This window comes from Anolis sagrei, chromosome 1 (genome assembly GCF_037176765.1).
Source record: "Anolis sagrei isolate rAnoSag1 chromosome 1, rAnoSag1.mat, whole genome shotgun sequence".
In the NCBI taxonomy this organism is placed as follows: domain Eukaryota; kingdom Metazoa; phylum Chordata; class Lepidosauria; order Squamata; family Dactyloidae; genus Anolis; species Anolis sagrei.
Genome location: NC_090021.1, coordinates 32759927 through 32781740, shown reverse-complemented (window position 1 = coordinate 32781740; position 21814 = coordinate 32759927). Strand labels below are relative to the sequence as shown.

Here is a 21814-nt window from a genome sequence, read left to right as displayed (position 1 = left end):
TCAAAGATGATAAACATTCATTCCCAGCTTGCCCTTCTTGGCGACTTCCAATTTTATTGAAAAACAACTAATCTCTTCCCGTATCCTTTTAGCAGAGCACAGTGAAGTTCTTTTTTGGAGTTCAACTCACAGAATCCCCAAACAGCACAGCCAGTTGCCATGCCAGTTGAACAGGAACATTTCTGTTTATTGATTTAATTTAATATCTATCGTGCTTCTCTATCTTCTATCCTGCCATAGAAGACTCAGAGTTACAGTGCAAACATATAAAAGTGACTCTCGGATCTTGTAGTCTAATTCAAGAAAAAGGTGAGGAAAGCACTTATATGAATTTCTTCATCCAAGTGAGTATATGGCTTAGAACAGTGTAAGGTGACAACCAGCATTCCAAGGACTCACTCACACTACACTATTATAGCGCTATTATTCCACTTGAATTGCCATCCTAGGGAATACTGATGATGATATCACCACTATATGTCTAAGATCTGTTACTCATATCCGTGCTCTGTTTTACCTTGCTTGCCCAATTAACATTCTTGGAAACAATAAATCTATATATTCAATTGAATGCTGTCGGTGTGGAGAAATCACTGCTTCTGTCTGACATTCTGTTTTTTTATGTCGATATAATTTGTGATAATTTAAATGATAGATTATTTTTATTGTAATTTAGATGTTAAGTTATAACCTGTTTATGTTGGATTGTTATTTTGTTTACTATGTGTATATTGGTTGTCATACTCAGGCACTGAATGTTTGCCTTTTTGTGATTGGAATCCGCCTTGACTCTCTTTGGTGAGATAGGGCAGAATGCAAATAAAGTATTATTATATTATTATTCCACCTGGAAACCAATGCTCTCACTGCGGGAGAACATGCAGGTTCCACATAATAATAATAATAATAATAATAATAATAATAATAATAATAATAATAATGCTCCACAGTCACTTACGTACCTACCACCAGGACACTGGACTTAGAGGACAATCTTGTTCGGACAGTGAGGGATTGACTAAGTAAGTAAGTAAGTAAGTAAGTAAGTAAGTAAAGAGGGGCATTTAAAATTCCCAACCAGAGAATGCCACTGCCTCACCAAACTTCAAATCCCATAATTCCACAGGATGAAACAATAGCAGTTAAAAGTGGAGTAATAGCTCTGTAACTGTGTAATGTGGATGAATCCCAAGCAATGGAAGTTCCAATGCTTCTGTGAAGTTCTTCTGGGGTTCCACATTCACTTGAAGGATCAACTCTACACACACCTGCTCTAGTTGTCGAAACTCTATGTGCACAAAGGACAAAAGCTCACACTTCCATCACTGCATATGTATATTTTCTTGGAAATACTCATGCAATTCTCTTTCTTCTTCTTCTCTGAAATGTCAACCTGTGAAAGCTGAGAATCCAGTCTTAAACAATACTGGGAGCAAGGAAGGTCTGTTGCTGAGCAGCAAGAAGCTCTAAAAGACTTTGCCACAACAGTGTTCTTCAAGAGCTTTCAAAGGCACCAAGAGGTAATGGCTGAAGAGATCTAAGTTGATCTGATGGGTCAGTTGATAGACAGGAATGCAAGCCCTCTTATCCACAAGCCCTCTCCTATCATTCTAGACATATAGAAAGAGGCAGTGGATGTTTCACAGGGAGAAACAAAAAGCATTCTGCATACATTCAGATACTCTTTTCTCTAGATAGCTGGCAGCTGCAAAGAAAAAATAGAGGAAAAACAGCCTCAACTAAAGCTGGAGACGTTAATGATACCAGGATAAGGAGAGAGAATTGTATCTCAATTGCACAGCACATGCTTTGCAGATAGAAGGTCCCAAGTTGAATCCTTGTTGCCTGCAGTTGAAGGATAAGGCAGCAGACACCAGAAAAGCCTTCTGCCTGGAATCATAGCAAGGTGCTGCCCGTCAGAATAAACAACACTGGGCTTTATGCGGACTAAGGCTATAGTTCTGTATATAGCAATGGATACTGCTGTGTGACAAGTCAATAACAATGGAACAGTCACAAATTCAGGATATTCTTTATCATTCTTTGCCGGAAATGGTTCCTACCCTCCCCTCCCCCCCCCCCCAAAACTACTTAAAATTGCACTTTTATAAACTTCAGATTAGTTGCGAGCTCACAGCGGCAGCTTCTGCCGTTTGCTTTCTTTCACTGGCAATGACTCTTTTAAAATCCAAGATCATAAAGTTGGCAAGGAAAAAAATGTATGTCAATAACAGAAGGTGATCATTTGCATTTCAAAATTTATCTTTTCTTGCTTTCCCCTCAATTAGACCAAAACATGTTGATTCAAAAGGTTTGTGTGTATGTGTGTGTTTTTGTTTCTTTTTTCAAACTTATTTATAGAGCAGAATAATAGCCCCCCTGCTAGCTTGGCATTTGCTCAAAATTTTCTGTCCCTGTAGAGTGAATCTGTTACTGGAATTTTTCCCTCCACCATCCTTTCCCCCCTCCCCCTTTCAAAATACCAAGGCACATTAACCAAGAGATAAAAAGATCGGTTGCTGATATTACAAAGCATAGGGCAGGTGGTTAATGTTTTTTTAGCACAAATATGTGATAAGGATTCCCAGGGGAGACGGAGAGCAAAGGGATGTTTAAACAGAAGTGAAACATTTGCATCATGAGATCAGGACAACTTTGCCCTTTTATCCAAACACCCCTCACTCTGATATGCTTAATTTAAAAACACATATATAAGGTGTGTATGTGTGTTTTTAAATGAGGATCAAACAGTTTGAACAACAAAACACCTTGTGGCACCTTAAAGATCAGCACATGTGTTATGGTTCCAAAACAGTGCCCTTCACAAGATGCATGCAATGCTATTACGAGTAACAATTACATGTATACAAGGTCATAGGGAGCAGGGGGATAAACCCCAAAATCTTATGCCACAATAAACACCTTACTGCTGAAAGTGCCACAACATACTTCATGGTTTTGCTGTCATGAATTAACATAGGTGCAGGTGGAAATAGACTGGATAAACTGATGCCTTGCATAAGTTTATGTACTAGTTAGTCAATTGTCATTTTGGAAGCCACCTTATTCCAAATCATCCAGTTCTACTTGATGCAGGGCACATGAATCCTGAAGCCCCAAACAGTATCACTAAGACTGAAAAGTGAGCACTACATTCCAGCAGCCTCTATAGCAGTCCTTCAGGTGTTCCAACAATCTTGTTAACAGCCATCAAGTTGACTTCAACTTACGGTGATCCTTGAATGAAAGATCTCCGAAGCCCCTTCTACACTGCCATATAAAATCCAAATTATCTGCTTTGAATGGAATTATATGGCAGTGTAGACTCATATAATCCAGTTCAAAGCAGATAATATGGATTATCTGCTTTGATAATCTGGATTTTATAGCAGTGTAGAAGGGGCTTAAATAACCCTAGTCTCAGTGACCTCAGCAAGTGAGAATCCGAAAGTGGCAGGTTAAAACCCAGCACCTTAATCAGTGGCTGAGACCGTATGAGAAACTCCTTCCTGGATACACAGAAGACTGGATGACCTGGAAGGCACTGAACAGGCTGCACTCTGGCATCACAAGATGCAGAGCTAACCTTAATAAATTGGGCTACAAAGTGGAGCCCATGACATGCGAGTGTGGAGAAGAGCAAACCACAGACTACCTACTACAATCCAACCTGATCCCTGCCACATGCACAATAGAGGACCTTCTTACAGTGACATCAGAGGCACTCCAAGTGGCCAGCTTCAAGTCAAAGGACATTTAGCATAATGCCAAGTTTTTTAAAACTCTGTTTGTGTTTTTAAATACATTTTAATTGTACCCTCAACTCGCTTCTGACACAACAAATAAATAATAAATAAATAAACCCTATTCTCAATAGCCCTGCTCAGGTCTTACAAACTCAGGACCATAGCTTCTCTGATTGAGCCTCTCAATCTGAGCTATGGTGGTCCTCTTGTCCTACTGTCATCCAGTTCACCAAGCATTATCATCTTGTCTATTTAGTCCTCTCTTCTCATGGCATGGCCAACGTGTAACAGCTTCAGTTTAGTCGGCTTCTAGAAAGGTTCAGACTTGATTTGCTCTAGGACCCACAGGATCAGCGGTCTTCGGTATCCACAAAACTCTTCTCTAGCACTGTATATCAAATGAGCTGATTTTCTATGTATCCACTTCCTTCACTTTCCAGCTTCCACAGTAATACAAATAAACTGCACTGCAATGTTGAGCAACCCTATCCAGCATAGCCAATGTAGTCAAGAAATATTTGAAGGGCTGCATGATTCCCACACCTGACCTACAGTCTCATGCAGGCAGAGAAGGGCGGTTTATAAATACAATAAATAAATAATAAATAAATGGTCCTCTACTTAAGGAAACTGTGCAAGTCCTCCAGGTATTGAACTGCAACGCCCCACATTTCTCACCAATCGTCATGCTGATTACAGATGCTGGGAATTGTAGCCAACAAGACCTAGAGCACTACAATTCTCATCCCTTCTCTACATTGTGTGGCGGTAGCTCTTAAGAGAATATCTTTTCCAGAATGTTTTTTAAAGATGCATTGGGGCTATTAAAATGCCAACTTCTGGATGCAAAGGATGTGCTCTAAGATTTTGCAATACTGTTCTAACTTTCATGAGATGTATTTGTTCCAAGGGACAAGGAAACCCTTGTCTAGGGAGGGGAGCAGAGGTCAATTTTGCTTTTTCTCACATTCAGGTGTTTTTTTTAAAAAAAATGCATAAATTACCTCCATTCTAAATATGGGAAACACGAATTTTATTTATTTATTTATTTATTTATTTATTTATTTATTTATTTATTTTGCTTCTATACCGCTGTTCTCAGCCCAGGGGCGACTCACAGCGGTGTTAGTAAGATGTACAAAATTTTAGTAAGATGTACAAAAAACTACATATTTCCTCACCATAGCTGGAAAAATTCAATTGGTACCATTATTTTAAAGAGGAGAGAGGTGCCTGCAATGTAGACTGAATCTATACTGACCGAAATATTCCAGGGTTAACTGCATGGAAACTGCCCTGATGCAATCTAGGATCATCCCTGGAGCTTCTTTGGCATCCAGCCTGCCAGCCAGACCTAGGTGCTGACACTGCCATTGTGTCATTGGCCACCAGCAGCTCCTTCAAGAGGTTTGCTGATGGTGTTACATCTGTGGGTAACATGGCTGAACACTTTGTTGTGATTTCATCAAAATGACTTTGCCAGCAAGCCTTTGCAAGGGATCTGCTTCTGACTGGTAATACAGCCAGAGGTCTGTTGGAAGCGTGGAAACTTGATCTTGCTGGATCAGCCCTATCCCCGACTTTGGAACTCTTTACTTGGAGAGATCAGGAAAGCACCTTCACTAGAAACATTCAAAAAGAACCTTAAAACCTGGCTCTTCTGCTGCGCCTTTGGTGAGCAGTTGCACACCATGACATTTTGCACCCCTCAACGTTTTTTGCTATGGAGCTCGCGACTTCCAAATGGGAAGTTTAGCCTCACAATGTCCGGCTCCTATTTTATCTAATTACAGGCTTTTAATTGTTTATATCTTTTACATGTGGCCCACCCATTGTTATCGTTACTGTGATTGTGTTGATTAGAATGTTATTTTATGACTGTTTTTTTCCTTATGTAATTTTGATGATGTTGTTGTTTGTTGTATATGCTTTGATTTTATTACTGTAATATGTTGTCCGGGCATGGCCCCACATAAGCCGCTCTGAGCCCCCATTGGGGAGATGCTGGCGGGGTATAAAAAATATTATTATTATTATTATTATTATTATTATTATTATTATTATTATCCACAACTCCAAGCACTTCCAAGAAGCATGGGAATAAATTCTGTTTCCTATTGTACTGGATTAACGGAGGAATGCAATGCTTCTCCTGAGAATGTCATGTAGACTCCTTACAGCACTTGATAGGATCATGTAGACACTTTACTTGGCCAATGTAGACAAGGGTATATAGATGTTGAAGGAGGCTTTCAAAAGCCAACCTAATTGGTACTAAAGTAGTTGAGTACAACGGGATTCAACAGACAGGTTTTTAGAATTACGCGCAAAGCTCTAGACCTGGATAGACCTTCATTCCACTTTCTCTCATATTTGAATGGCTTTAATTGCATGCTCTTTCCATTCCGAACATGAAGAAAATTGCAAATGCTACAGATTACTTCTTTTTAAAAAATCTCAAATGAACTTCTAATCCACCTCTACATTCAGTGTCAAAACCCAAGGGCACTATTGAGAGAGGACAATTCAGCACAGAGAACAATTTTTGGAAAGCACTCCAATAAAAAATCATATTGTTTATCTTATATAACAGTAAAGCCAACAAACACAGTTGAAATATTGTTGGTAGTCCATGCTTTAGTCATATCCCATTGGACTACTGCAATGCTCTCTACGTGGGGCTGCCTTTGAAGATAGTTTGGAAGCTTCAACTAGCTCAGAGATTAACAGCCAGGTTATTAACTGGAGCACCGTATAGGAAAAGAACTACTCCCCTTCTATGGCAGCTCCACTGGCTACCAGTCCGATTCCGGGCTAAATACAAAATGCAGGTTATTTTACCTATAAAGCCCTAAACGGTTCGGGTCCAGGCTATTATACTAACCGCATATCCACATATAAACCACCCCAGGCACTGTGGTTAGCGGAGGAGGCCCTGCTCTCACTCCTACCCCCGCCTCAAGCGTGGCTGATGGGAACGAGAGAAAGGACCTTCTCTGTGATTGCCCCTTGCCTCTGGAACTCCCTCCCCAAACAAATAAAAATGCCCCCCCATCCTCTCCGCTAAAAAATAATAATTAAAAGCCCCATCTTTGCACTTTAGCCTATAGAGAGGAGGACTATAACATCCTAATATAGAGCCCCTCTGAATGCTGGAAATCCACCCTGGCTCTGTTGGTGGTTTTAAAGCATTTTATCAAGCTTTTTGAGAACTTGTGCAATACATAGATATGGAATTTTGTGCAATGACTACTGGAACGGCCCGGATTGCGATTGTGGGATAGCTTGGTTAATAGTTAAGGTGTTGTTTTAAATGTTTTTAAATGTTTTAATGCATTTTATAATTCTATTTTTAAATGTTTATTGTAATTGTACATTATTTTAAGGCATCTAATAGTTGCCTGTGTGTAAAGCTGCCTTGAGTCCCCTCCGGGGTTGAGAAAGGTGGGGCAGAAATGTCGTAAATAAATAAATAAATAAATAAATGCTTTAATACACTTTAGTGGTCAGATTTTATTACGAAGTAAATGTGATTAATGGGATTTTATTATGCTTTTTAACTAATTATTTTGTTTTGTTTCTAATATTCTTACTTATTGATTAGTTATTATAAGTTTATATTGATTGATGTTGTTTATTTATTGGTTTGATTGGGTTTGTTTGTCTTTATTATGGCATTGAATGTTTGCCACTTTTTTGTTTGGAAACCACCAAGTCCCTTCGGGGAGAAAGTGTGGGTTATAAATAAAGAGAAAGATGATGATGGTGACTATTTTTATTATTATTATTACTGTACAAATATTTTACAGAAATATTACAAAGCATTATTGTAGATTTTGGAATTAATCATTCCTTTTGCTAAGTTTTATGGAATGAAAAAATAAGGACTTTAATCTGGGAAACAAGCATTTGATTTTGGCTAGCCCTATGTCAGGAGGTCACAGATTTCAGGTTAAATGGCTTTAAGTCGCCTATCTTATGAACTAGGGGAAATGGCCGACCATATGATCACAGCTAGGATGCTCAGCAACCTGTATTGCCGACAGAGCAGATGAGCACAATTAATTACTACAAAGCTCTTCTGTATCAAGAGCATTCGTGCAACGCAGGGAAACGCTAGGCCAAGGTGACCACAGAAATCTGTTAATAGTAGGCTGCCACCTACTGATCAACTCTAAAAAAATCACTCCCTGTTTTAGAGCCAAAGATGTTTTACTAAAAATGCATGTTTTCAAACCAACCTGATCCTTTGTTTACAGAAAAGCAAATTTGAGAAAGGAGCCATTTTTTTGTTGTAAGACATTTTTTCCCATTATAAATCAAAATAACATTTTTACATACTGCAAATATTTGCCTTCTTCAGACATGGATATACTACATTTGGAGACTTATAACTCTCTCAGAGTGTGGCGTGGTGGTTGGCATAGTCATTGGACTATGACTTTGGAGACCAGGGCTCCTACTTGGGTGACACTCAATGTATTACACATTCCCAGAAACCCCTTAAGTTTGCCTTAAGAGTACCATAAATCAGAAATCACTTGAAAGTATACAACAATGACAACAACTCACATAATCCTCCATTCATCATGGCTAATGATCATGCTAGATTAGGGATTCTGACAGTTACATATCCAATCTCTGGTCCTTCTTTCATCTGAAAACAAATGAGCACTTTCCATGTGTATTTTTCAGCTGGGGTAATAAAAGCAGGATTTTCAACATCTAGACTACCTTCCTTTCTGGAGTACGGCAATCGTTGCTAAAGAAGAGACAAATGAACTTCAAAAACATAGCCTACAGACAGCATCCCATCCCTATAGTCTACACACATTGGAGTTTCACACTCCTCTGCATTCTATAGGGGAAAATATGGAAGCAAATTGTTATTTATGCAATTATGTGGCTCTCTTATGGGAAATGATCCCTTTACCTCATGACCATATGTTTAACTTTTAAAGACTGCTCAAACTGCTCTATCTCCTCCAGCATTCTGTTTCTACCCAAAAATCAACCTAAAATTTGGAAATTTCACTTTTTGGGTTGTTACTCCTTACATTCCTCCAGCCATCTTTGTGTGCATCTGATATTTGTTTATAAGAACATCAAAGTCATCTGCAATGACATCTTGGGCTAAATATAAGGCCACATTCTGTTGATGTGCCTTTGCCTGTTCTAAGTAAATGCTTCTGCATGCAATTGAAAGCAGGACTGAGTGGCACAAAGTTGTCATGGCCATCAAACAAGAACAAGCTTACAAATGGACTGGTACATTGTGACAAACCTGCCACTGCCTTCAACCTCACAAGATGTATATAAAATTGACTGCAGCAAAAAAATTGTGGAATATGACCATTTTCCCTGCATCCATCCTAATATGGAAAGGACCGTGGCTTCCCAACATGTTGACTGAAACTGCCTGGTTTCAATGGAGAAATTGTTGATATGTGATTCTTGTACAGTCCCCCCAAATTGGCACGGAATTGGGAGACGAACGAAATGGGGCCCGGCTTCTTCTATCTTCTGATGATCTCATGGGCTACTTGTTAAGCATAAAGGTGACCTTGCTCCTTTCTTCATCAAATGGAGAGGCCAAATAATCATTTTCTAACTTGGAAAGTCACCATAAGATAAAACCAAAAAGTCCTTGGAATAGGTTAAAATGTGACCCCATACATGTTGGATTGCAGGTCCCAAAAATCCTAGCCAGTACAACCAATGAAGAAGGATAATGGGAGTTGCAGTACCAACAGCATATGGAGGTTGCACATTCCTCATCTGTGGAATAGACAATAAATCCACATTTTTGTAATGTCACCATTCACCCTTGTTTTCCATCTGTATATAATTTGACAGAGAACTCTGTTGTTGTTAAAACCACTTGATATAAATTGGGCACAATTATGCCCAAAGCATCCCCCTTAAGCTACAAATATGGCCAAGTCATTTGAGGGTGAAATGTCTGGGAAAGAATACAAGGTGATTGCTGCTACAAGAGACAAGACCATGTTGAAACATTTCTCCCTTGTTATGTGCAGCAATAAAATTCTGTGATGCTGCATCTGTTTGTGTTCTCCTATCATGTCTTACCTAGAGAGACATGAGAAACTTCATGAGATTACACAATCATAACAATTTGATAGCACTTAACTTTCAATGGTTTCATCCCTTAGAATCTTTAGTCAGGTGTTTAGAATTCTCTGTCAAAGAATTCTAACAAGACACCAAACCCCAAATCTCAGGGAGTTTAACTGCAACCATGGTAGTTAAAATGATATGGAGATGCTATAATTATGTAGTGTCAAAGACCAAATAAGTCAACAAAGGCCTATATTTGCAATAGCTCTGCTCCTTTTCGTTTTGTTTTGTTTTTGTTGTTGTTGTTGTTTTGGGGTTTTTTATTGTTGTTGTTTTTGTTCTCATCACGGTGAGCTCCAGATCTGAGACAGTCCTCAACAAAATTTCCTCTGGCAGGTCCTTACCAACCATATTGGATGCCTGACAGACAATAACAAGAAGGTAAGAGTTCCAAGCATAGCTGCAGCAATGACTCCCAAATAGTAGTCCTCAAGGTGTTTTAGACTTTAATTCATAGACGCCTCAGCTGGCTTGGACAATGATCAGGTGTTCTGGAGGCTAAAGTCCCAAACAAATGGAAGACCAGAGTTTGGGCAATACTGGCTTACAATCATGCACAGCTTTTCACAATGCATTGAAGCAATGGTACAACTCCCATTGTTCTGGCCTGAGAGGGAGAGAAGAGCATCCAGCTATCCACCAAGGCTTGTCCCTAGTGGTTGCAAAAAAACCCTTCTTCCATATTCCAACTGCCATTGCTTTGGCTTTCAAGGGAGAGAAGAGCAGCCAACATCCTCTGGACTTAATTCTCCCACCACTGCCATTCTCTTTTCCTTATGTGTTCTATCTGATTTAGATTGTGAACCCACTATAGGAGACTTTGCCTGAAGGGCAGGGGAGATATGCTTTCCCTATTTTCTATATTTCCTTTATAAGGACACAAATTCACAACAGGAAGCTTCATCCTGACAATTTTTTTAAAAAGTAATTCCCAAACATTGTTCCTCCAGTGGTTTTGGACTTCAACTTCCAGGAGCCTCAGCCAGCTTGTCCAATGGTCAGGAATTCTGGGAGCTAAAGCCCAAAACAACTGGAGGACCAAAGTTTCAGAACCATTGTTTTAGAGAGTTACACTTCCAAAGGACACTTGCTTAAATATTAGGAAGCCAGTACAAAAATGTAGAGATGGGAAACAGAGCATACATGGATAAGCATACATATCAGCGTGGAGCAATCCCAGTAAATATAGGTGAATGTAACTTGAGATCTGATCAACATGTTTCACCTTCCACAAGAAGAAATACGATGAAGGGTGTTTAGTTATACGTATCAGGTTTGTTAAAATCCCTGATAGACAAAGGCCACTCCCTCTGCAGTTCACAAAAGGGTTGGAACCAGGGTTCTAGTGGCCTTGGCCTTAAAGTCCCACCACTCCCATTACATGAGATCTTTCTGATATAGTCTAAGTCAGATTACTGCAGTGTGCTTTATGTGGGGTCGTGTAAAACGTGTTTGGAAACTTCAGGTTGCTCTGAATGCATTGATTGGATTGAAACCAAAATATCAGAAAGATTACCTTTATTTGTATGAGCCTGCCTAGTTCTTAAATGTCTAGGGTGCCACCTTGTTCGGCCAAGTGCCACCTTGAGGTCTGTTTGCAAAACATCCTCTCTATTGTCTAATTCCTGGAGATGAAGAGCTCTACTGACTTCCCCATCCTCCCAGTTGTTGCCAACAAATCTGTTGCATCCACCAAGGAGAAATTGGATGAGGTGCAAACAAGGTACATGGGTCACATATTGTCTATCTATCAATCCAGGTGCTGGGTAAGATATCCTATTTACATGGGTCTGATTGTAAAGAAAGTGAGAGTATATTGCTTTTATCTGTTATTTGCAGCTTTGGAATGGGTTTGGTCTTACATTTTGATTACTTGATAGCCTGTAATAGCCTTGTTAGCACTGATTTTATATTCATTCTGCTAATTTCTATTTATTTTATATCAGTATCCATATTAACTTGAAGTACTTAGGTTTGCCCATTTATACAAGAAGAAAGGCATAATGTCTAGATCTACTATTGTTGTGTCATTTATTTTTATGCAAGTACATGGCCAAAGGCTGAATAAATAATGAACACATCATATTAACATTGTAACAAAATGAAAGGCAACAATCAAGGTTATAAGTTAACAACTAAAAATTACCCTGAAATAAACAAGTAAATCAGAGGTGGGGAATAAGGAGTGGTGGGATGAACACACTTCAGGTTTGCATGAGATGTGCATGTATCCATACATGAATTAATTTGATTCTATTTTTATATCCATCTGTAAGGACATTTTAAAGCACAAACTGTATGTATATATGAATTAGTGAATATATTTTCAAATTCCTAATCATATTTTATCCTAAAGTACAATTTATTTTATTTTTCCCTAGATCTGCATAACAAAACTTAAAGAATGAGAAATCAGAAAGAAAATTTCATTCCAATTTGCCTATTAATAAAAGAAGTTGATAAGTCCACACAGGAATCAACTAGGATGAAAATTTTAAATTTTGCTAGTAATCTCTTTTGCTTTTTATGAATTTGACTGTATTTGATTGATTATATTTTATTGATTTTTTTTTGGTAGACTGTCATTTTAAAAATTCAAAAGAAAAGAAAGAATTCTTTAAGCATTCTTCCAAACACCCAATCTTTGGGCTGAATACAATGTTCAGCTGGTGGTAGTGGTAAAATGTTCTGTCCTACTCTCTCCTGCCTAGCAAACCTCAGCTCCATAGGGTTTGCATTCCTCAAGATCCAGTTTTAAGGACACATGAATAAATGCAGTTAAAATAATAGATAGGAAGCCCCTTCCCAGTTCCAACAGTTTAATGCCAACATGTGATACTGCCCAGTATAAAAATGAATGGAAAAGAACAGTCTAAACCAGACTTGCACAATCTGTGGCCCTCCAGCTGTTTGGGCCTCCAGCTCCCAGAAGCCCTAGCCAGTTTGTCCAATGATAAGGAATTCTAGAAGCTGAGGTCCAAAACACCTGGAAGGCTGCAAGTTGCACAGGCCTGGTTTAAACTCATTCAAGAGCGCCTAATATCATATAGTAATGGGAGGCAGAGCAGGGGACAGAATCTGATGGATCAAAGGTGTCCTTTCAAAAACTCTCATCCCAAACTAAAATGGCAACAGGAAATGTCTTATTAGCACTTCCCCCATATCCATGGGAATGGCACCTATTTCACTTACTTGAGTCTAACAAAATACATTCTAGCTGGACATTTTCTAGGTTCTCTGGTCAATGTTATGGCATGTTTCTCCTGGAACTTGACCATAGAGTTGCACTGGAAGACCTAGCAACACCTAGAGGTAGCAAGGGGCAAGGTGTCATCTCTAGGCATTTCCTAAGTCTTGGAGAGAATGAATATGAAAGTTATTCCTTCAATAAGGTTTGCTGTTGCTCACAGTTTCACACATGCAGATACGGAGGTCATACCGTACTGAATCAAACCATTGTGCTATCTAGCCCTGTGCTATCAATCCTGATGGGCTTAAGTCTTCCCCAGCCCTATGTGGAGATGCTGGAAATTGAATCTAAGACCTTTACATTGGGCTTTAAAATCAGCTGAGAACCAGTGCAGTTGGTATATAAAACCAGCAGTATTATGTATGCAACCCCAAGTCACAAAACACTTCCACAGCCTCTGCCGTGGAAGAAAGATTCTAGAGAGGAACACAGAAAGGAACCTTCCTTCTGACTTCCTGTTCTGGTAAGCAAGCTTTCAAAGTTCTCACAATATTTCTAAGGGAACTTGCACATGTCCCACCAGAGGAGATTTATACTGGAAACATGTTGGCCCATAGTATGGGCCACCACGTTTCACCTTCCTGCAGATAATATTATCTGTGATACTAATTTTTTATCTAAAATGCGATAATATTATCTGAGATACTAATTTTTTATCTAAAGTGCGCAAAATCAGATTGCAGGGGTAAAGTCATATGGCTGAATGTTAGTATTCCCTGAGCACAGAAAACTAGTTCAGAGAGATGACATTCAGCAGGAACCTTTTGCAGAAAGGAACATACCAATTATTAGAAATCCCCAACCCAGCCTAGTGTGAACCGCAGAAACAGAAAGTATAAAATACTTGCATTCCCTGATTCTCCCACAGCATCATTCATTAAACTTCCTGTTTTGAAGCCCAATAGGCTTAACTCGTCTACACAGTTTGGTTTCATGTTGTACTTCACCCTATTTGACGCACTCTAAAGAGATACAAGTGCACTAGATCCTCTCCATCTCAGCTTCTATTGTTCTCCTCAAATGAAGAGTGATGGTCTGAAGAGCCTCTATCTATGGATGCTTTCCACATGATGAGGAATACAGCATTCAAGACCATGTAAACCTCCACAAATTGAGGAGGATCTCTTATTTAAACATAAGAAGAGCAACATAAGTATCAAAGGAATGACAGTACTCCTACTTCTTACATGCTTATTCTGTTTACCCAGACTTAAGTTTAGATTCAACCCACTGATTTTATAATATGCACATGTGGAAACATGATATTGTTACAGTGCTTCTATTTCTATACATCCCTTGTATTTCTATATCTGGATGCATTCTAGATCTACATAAGAACATTTATCTGAATGCACTTATCTGTGAATCCTACCTCATATAATGAATGAATTGTTTATTGTACCAGCCATAGGCCATGACATAAAATAATATAGTGTTCCCTCACTTATCTCGGATGTTACGTTCCAGGACCACCCCAAAAAGTGAAAATCCATAAAGTAGAGACACTATATATATGTATATCGCGTTCCAAGGGTGAGGCAGAAGCGAGGGGAGATTTAAAGGCACCACACACTCTCTTTTTTTGTGCTAGCTATCTCTGCTTTGCTTTGCAATCTCTCTTGATTGGCTGCCTCTTTCCTGAGGGGGAAGGTGAAACCCCCTTCCAAACTCCATCATTGCCAGGAGGCAGGATTAGAACACCGCTCTGGACAATGGCAACTATTCATAAACTGGGAGGCAAAAACCCGCAAAACAGCGAGTCCGCCAAAAAGTGAACCACGAAGTAGCGAGGGAACACTCTACAACCTTTAAAAGTACAATAAACACTTTCCAATATAAACACTACAAGTTATTCCATATACTGGCTCTTATACATTATAACAATAACAATAACTAATGTCTGATTTGTATCATCCCAAACTATCTCCATTTCCATTTCTAGCTTTCGCTGTGGACTTTACTAATTTAGCTTGGATTTTTTTGGCTACGACTGCAAATGTAGCAACCATTAATGTTATATTTTTGGAATAATCTGCTAACAGCTCACATATAACTGTTCACTGTTGTCATGCTGCCCTTTCTTCCAAAAGGGCTCCCAGAAAATTGTTTCTAGGGTCATTATACAAAGGGCAATGTAACTGATAATGTATTAAATCCTCTCTTTCCCCAGACCCACAAACACATGTGATATACAATACAAACCATATATCCATACAACTAATAACTTGTAGTTTCATTTATACATGCCCAATAAAACTGTACTTTCTAAACATTTTTAGGTCTTCCAGCAAAGCTCTGTGGTTTTGTTGGACCAAAAGTCATAGATTCCATTAACGTTTGCTGTTATTCACAGTGTTGTGTGTCCATGCAAAGTCCAGAAACATATTCCCAACAGAAATAAGGGCCTTTTGTTCTACCTTCATTCCCATTGCCTACACACAGAACATGGCTCCCAATTCCACATCCTCTTAATTTAAAACTCCTCAGTAACATTCTGCATACATGTTAAATCTAACATCCATAGCATGCAGTTCTTGTGGGTTTTTTCGGGCTATATGGCCATGTTCTAGAGGCATTTCTCCTGACGTTTCGCCTGCAACTATGGCAAGCTTCCTCAGAGGTGAGGTCACCTCTGAGGAAGCTTGCTATAGTTGCAGGCGAAACGTCAGGAGAAATGCCTCTAGAACATGGCCATATAGCCCGAAAAAACCCACAAGAACTGAGTGATTCCGGCCATGAAAGCCTTCGACAATACATTATCCATAGCATGATTCTCCTGCTAATGCTTCGCTTTGCTATCACCATGTCAAATTCTAATATAACATTTTAAACATTAAAAAAAATTAAAAATGCCAGCAGATATTGAACAGCTTGTATTCCCAAGGAACAGAGGGTGGGATGGGATGAAAGCTCCATGGGAAAATGAAAGCTGCTAATCTGTTTTCCAAGTGAAACATTTGAGGTGATTGCTCTAACCTGGGGCACAGTACATTCTCTCTATGGCATCGTTGTCACAGGAATCTTCAACCTCACTCCACCTGCTAAAATACGTTAGCTGAATGTGTCCTAAAAACAAAACGACAGGAGAAATCAAAACATTTTTCCCTTCCATTTTCTGCAGAAGTGAACTGTAATTACTCCTTTTGTAGCTAAAAACAGTATCATTAAGAATAATGGCATCATTAAGTACTAGAAGCTATTACTGGGGGTGAATTTGCTGCACTGATAATGAAGCTCTAGACAGGAAATGAAGATACTAATTACAAGATAAAACGCCTACTCAGTTAATTGGAAGCAACAGCGAATAAAAAGAAATGCATTTGCAGAAGTTCCTGACCTCGATCATTCAATAAGATGTTGTTTGGGTTCAAATCACGGCACACAATTCCTTCTCGATGCAAGGCATCAAGGGCTACAACCATTTCAGCTGCCCATCTTTGAACGCAGTCCTCTGGGAGGTAAAACCTGGAGGTTAGTGCTAATCTCTCATCAAGGTCCTGAAAAATTTGGTGTATTTCACTCTCTCCTCTGACCCCCACATCTGACTGGTTGTTTTCTGCTTTTTGCAACAAAGAGGAAACCGTTCCCTCTTTCCTTGAGTCATTCATATGATCAGAAAACAGAAGCACAGCTTCATTGTCTATATCTGCCTTACAATCTTTAGCTCCTGCTTGCATCAACCAGTTCCCTTCCCTGTTGAATGCATCTAATGATGAAGATGCTCCTGTTCCAGGCCCTGGAAAAAGAGTCCTGTCACCACTACCAGTTGGATCGCTAGCAGCCATGTGGAATGTCCTGGTTGCTTTCTGGTTATCACTAGGCTTCGCTCTTGCTTCTTCTCCAGTCAAATGGTCTACTTTTTGCTCAGGCACTGTACTTGGCTCTGCACTTTTGTTCAGTTGCAAGACATCTGGGGTTTCCAAAAGTTTGCTGTCCAAAACATCTCCATTCTGCTCCATCTGTTTGGCAGGACCATCCACTGTAGCTTCTTTCATTGGTTCCGTCATGCCTGGTAGATTCACCAGAAGATCAGGTCTTCCTTCATCCACACTACTGACATCATCAAAGGCTACATCCTTAAAAGAGATCACTGGCACAGAATCATTTGAACCCCTGCTGATCGTATCCTGACATGCAGGGCCCAATTTGTTTTCTATAGCATCAAGGCCCTTATCTCGATCTGGCATGAACAAATACTGTTTCAACGATTCTGATTTAAAACTGTAAAGCTTATCTCCAAAATCAAGCCCCAGAAGTTCAGTAGTACTGTCTTTGCTGTCAATTCTGAATAATTCCATAGGGCTGTTCTTAGATTTACTGAGCGATTCTGATATCCTAGTAGGACTAGCTCTTTCTGGATCAGCATCATCAGCAAAAATGTTTACTTCCTGAGATGTGAATGCTGATCCCAAACTCCCACTAGCAACAACACCATGTGACTGGATGCCTTCTGGCTCTTTGGGAATGCCGTCACCTGCTTTCATAACGGACTCCTCATTTAAGGAGCCAGGATCAACCTTTTCTTGACCATATTCATTGCATAATGTTAAATAACTTGTAGTGCATTCTTCCTCTGAACTGGACCCAGAATCAATCCACCTGGGAGAACTTTCTTGGCCATCTTCCTGGTTACTACTACCGTCATGAGAACTTGGAGTGAGACTGGTCTTCAATGGTAAAACCTTCAGCATGCTCTCATCAATGCTTCCTCTAGAATCCATACTAACTCTTACATCTTCAGGACTAGGGGTGGCTTTGTGCAAATGTATTTTTGTAGAGCTGGATCTTCTAGACGGAGGGGCTTCAAAGCTTTCTTCAGGGCTCCTGTTCAAAAACTTACTGATATAAGACCAAAGTTTGCCTCCTACAACAAAGAAAAGAAAGCAACCAAGATTAGTAGTTATACTCCATGAAATGCTAATAACAGCAAGAGAAAGAGAAGGATTTGCATGTTAGATATGTTACAGCAAAGGAAGATATTTTACTAGAGTCTGTTTCTTATCCCTTAACCCTACTTAATTGCACAACATCTGAATTAGCTTTATGTTTCATCTGTCTCCAGAATATAAGACAATTTATTGCTTTTTAAATTTAGGCCTATCTTATGTTTTGCTTTATACAAGGAAAACAAATAATTTTCATTTAATTTCAAATTAGAAGATTATAGGAAATGTTTATTGGTAATCAATTGCAATTAAATTGAGAAATCTGAAGATATTTTGAGGAGATAGACATGCTTGTTAAATTTCAAAATCTTCTCTTAAGTAGAATCCAATTTGAAATTAGTTCAGTTCACATTTTAATAAAAATGTAAAAACAAAATACCAAACACACATGAACCAGAACACAATTACAGACTAGCATCTGCACATATCAGCAAGCTGTGAAACAGTACATGTTTTTTTTAAAAAAAACTTGCCCAAATTGGTGTACCAAAAGTAAACACAAAACTGTGACTGTTAAGAAAACCCCTTACCCATGGAGGTTTGATTTCAGGACCCCCTGTGAATACCAAAATCCATGGATGCTCAAGTCCCATTATACACAATAATATAAAATTGTATCCCTTACATATAATTGCAAAATTAAGGTTTCTTTCTGGAATTTATTTCTGGAATATTTTCAAGATGTGGATGATTGAATCCATGGATGCAAAAACCGTGGATATGGAGGACAAAATGGTGACCCTTGTATCTACAGCTAAAAGCCTCTGACCTCTCCAAGCCCAGCTTCTTTTGTTGTTTTGGTATCACTAACACCACATTTATGTTACTGAGAGAGAGGGCCTTCTCAGTGGTGGCCCCTCGTCTGTGGAGCTCCCTCCCCAATGAGATTAGACGAGTTCCTTCTCTCCTGACCTTCAGGAAAAAACTTAAAACGTGGTCATGGGACCAAGCTTTTGTCACAGTGCAATAAGTGACCAAGAATCAATGTGATTGATAAATGGAACGGCCCTAGATTATGTTTTGGATGGTGTGATTTTAATTGATGTTTTAATTGAATTGATGTTTTAATCATTCCTGTTTTAATTGTTTGTTTTAAATTGTAGTCGTTTATTTGACACTTGTATGTATGCATTGAATTGTTGCCTGTTGTACGGTCACCTTGAGTCCCCTCTAGGGTAAGAAAGGTGGGATATAAATATGGTAAATAAATAAATAAATGTAGGCATCCTTTAACAGCTAATAATAACTATGGTGCTTTCTTGAAGGCTTAGTAAAAGGTAAAGGTTTCCCCTTGACATGAAGTCTAGTTGAGTCTGACTCTGGGGGGGTGGTGCACATCTCTATTTCTAACCAAAGAGTCGGCATTGTCTAAAGATGCCTCCTAGGTCATGTGGCCGGCATGACTGCTTGGAGAGCTGTTACCTTCCCGCTGAAGCAGTGCCTATTGATCTACTCACATGTTTTCGAACTGTTAGGCAGAAGCTGGGGCTAACAACAGGAGCTCACTCCATCCCATTGATTTGAGCCACCAACCTTCTGGTCAGCAAGTTCTGCAGCTTTGCAGTTTAACCTGCTGCGCCACTGCAGCAAGGCTTAGAAAATACATTTAAATTGAAGAATAAATGTCATAGTAGTGATTGATTCAGTTACAAATTCCATCTTAAATTACAATTTTACGTAAGGGGATCAAATTGTTATCCCTGTGCTGTCAAAGAACAGACTTGCAAACCTCACTTGAATTTTCTTTTCTATTATTGGATTCTCTGATCCTTTTGGGGTAGAGAATTGTTTTTAAAAGTCCAGAATTGTAAGCTGTTAAGGATGCATACATTTTTGGGGGACCCTTTATCTTAAACTTCAAAAGGAAGAGATCTGTGTTTTGTTCCATGAAATGCAATGTCCACTTACTGTGCTTTATAAATAATTGTCACTATTACAAATTCAACTCTAAGCTCTTAGCTGCACGTGCTTCCTGAAAGCTGTCATTATTTTATCAATGGACTCTCAAAATTTTAAGTAAGATTCTACACAACTGTTTGTAAAAGTTAACAATAAAAATGAAGGAAAATCACACATTCTATTACTATTCCATTTGGTTCAAAGAATTAACTTCGTTAGAACAAAGCCCTACCTATCTATAAATATTTTGAGAAAGAATCACAATAGAAATATTAAAAAAAATTAATAGCTGTACACATTAAAAGGAGAAAGAATAAACAATCCTATTCCCTTTCCCCCTCCTTTTCTTTTTCAAAAAGCCCAATCTAGGTCACAGAAGAGCAATATTTCCATCTGGGTATATAATTATGTCTTTACAAATGACACACTAATAATCTTTCCCATCTTGCACTGCGACAGATAAGATCACGTAAATGCATTACGCAAATCTAATACACTATTGGCTGTCCATTATTATGTAAAATTATGGAGGTGGGGAATCAATTGCTTCAAAGGAGTTTCGAGAAGTTTTCAGCCTTCCCTCTTCCTGGTCAGATTTATGTTGGAATACATTAGCAATGAATTAAGACATGCACAGAATATTTTATAAGACTAATTCAGGAATCTCCAAATGTCGATGGATTCCAGCCAGAATGGCCACTTTTTAGGATTATGGGAGTTCTTCTCTAGCAACATCTGGAAGAGCATAAGTTCACCATCAATGTGCCAAACTACATGTGACAATTGAGACCTGCAACAAAATATTCTACTATGTACCCAAGGTTTAAGAGCAGAACTACTGGAGTGGGACAGAGCTGTGATAAGGATAGCTGGAGTGGGACATCCCCTAAGTTATTTTCAGGAGTTGTTCCTAAGTTGCTTATGGTCCTGTAAGAGGAGATAACTTCAAACGTCAAGCTGAAAAAATGCCACATGGAAATGAGAGGAATCCCTGTATCATGGTGACACTGTGGTCCAATTTAGAATGAAACATGGCTGCTTTTTGTAAGGAAAATAAAATATTTGGTATCCAGGTGATGGAAGCCTTCGTGAAATCTAAATACCACCAATTTGAATTCAGGTTAGGGCCAAACTTGCTCATATCTACATATCATGCGATAGAGAAGGGTTTCTCAACCAGGGTTTCCTGAAAAACTAGGCTTCTGTAAGAGGTTTCTAGATACTATAAGAAAATAATGTGATTTTTTTTTAAAAAAAATGAACTTTTAAAGGCATAGGTAAAATGATGTTTAACAGGGCCAGGCTATAGCACAGTTGCTAAATCACCAGCAGCAATCAGAGCTACCAACTGAAAGGTTGCCAGTTCGAAGCCTGGGTCGGGGTGAGCACCTGATTATCAGCCCAAGCAGTTTGAAAACAACGTAGAGCAGTAAGTTGAGAAATTAGGTACTGCTAAAAAATGGGGGAGGTGTTTTACGACACCATAAAAACTATTGATTAAACTGGCATGTTTAATCAATTGTTTTTAATTAATTGTTTTAATGTTTTTTATTTGTAACCATTGAATGTTTTTTATTATTTTCAGATGGTAATGCATCTTATGATGCTTGTTGTGAGGCCACTCAGCGCGCCCCCCCCCCGGGGGGGGGGGGTGAGAAGGGTGGGGTATAAGTATAGGAAATAAATAAAATAAATAAAAAGACCAGAAAATGCCAGCGATCAAAAGGAAGGAGGAAGTCCCGATGGCTCTTTGTCATAGAGCAGTGGTTCTCAATCTGTAGGTCCCCAGATGTTTTGGCCTTCAACTCCCAGAAATCCTAACAGCTAGCAAACTG

At 39.0% G+C, this 21814-nt stretch overlaps 1 protein-coding gene across 2 annotated transcripts in view; it reads right to left on the bottom strand.

Annotated features, from left to right (window-relative positions):
• Positions 1–21814, bottom strand: part of RPS6KC1 (ribosomal protein S6 kinase C1) — a 122797-nt gene that overhangs the window by 15050 nt on the left and 85933 nt on the right. For both annotated transcript variants that reach the window (XM_060754289.2, XM_060754290.2), the window contains 2 exons: positions 16472–17998; positions 16111–16200 (listed from right to left, as the gene is read on the bottom strand). In XM_060754289.2, the coding sequence (XP_060610272.2) occupies positions 16111–16200; positions 16472–17998 (1617 nt within the window). The remainder of the gene's footprint in view (positions 1–16110; positions 16201–16471; positions 17999–21814) is intronic.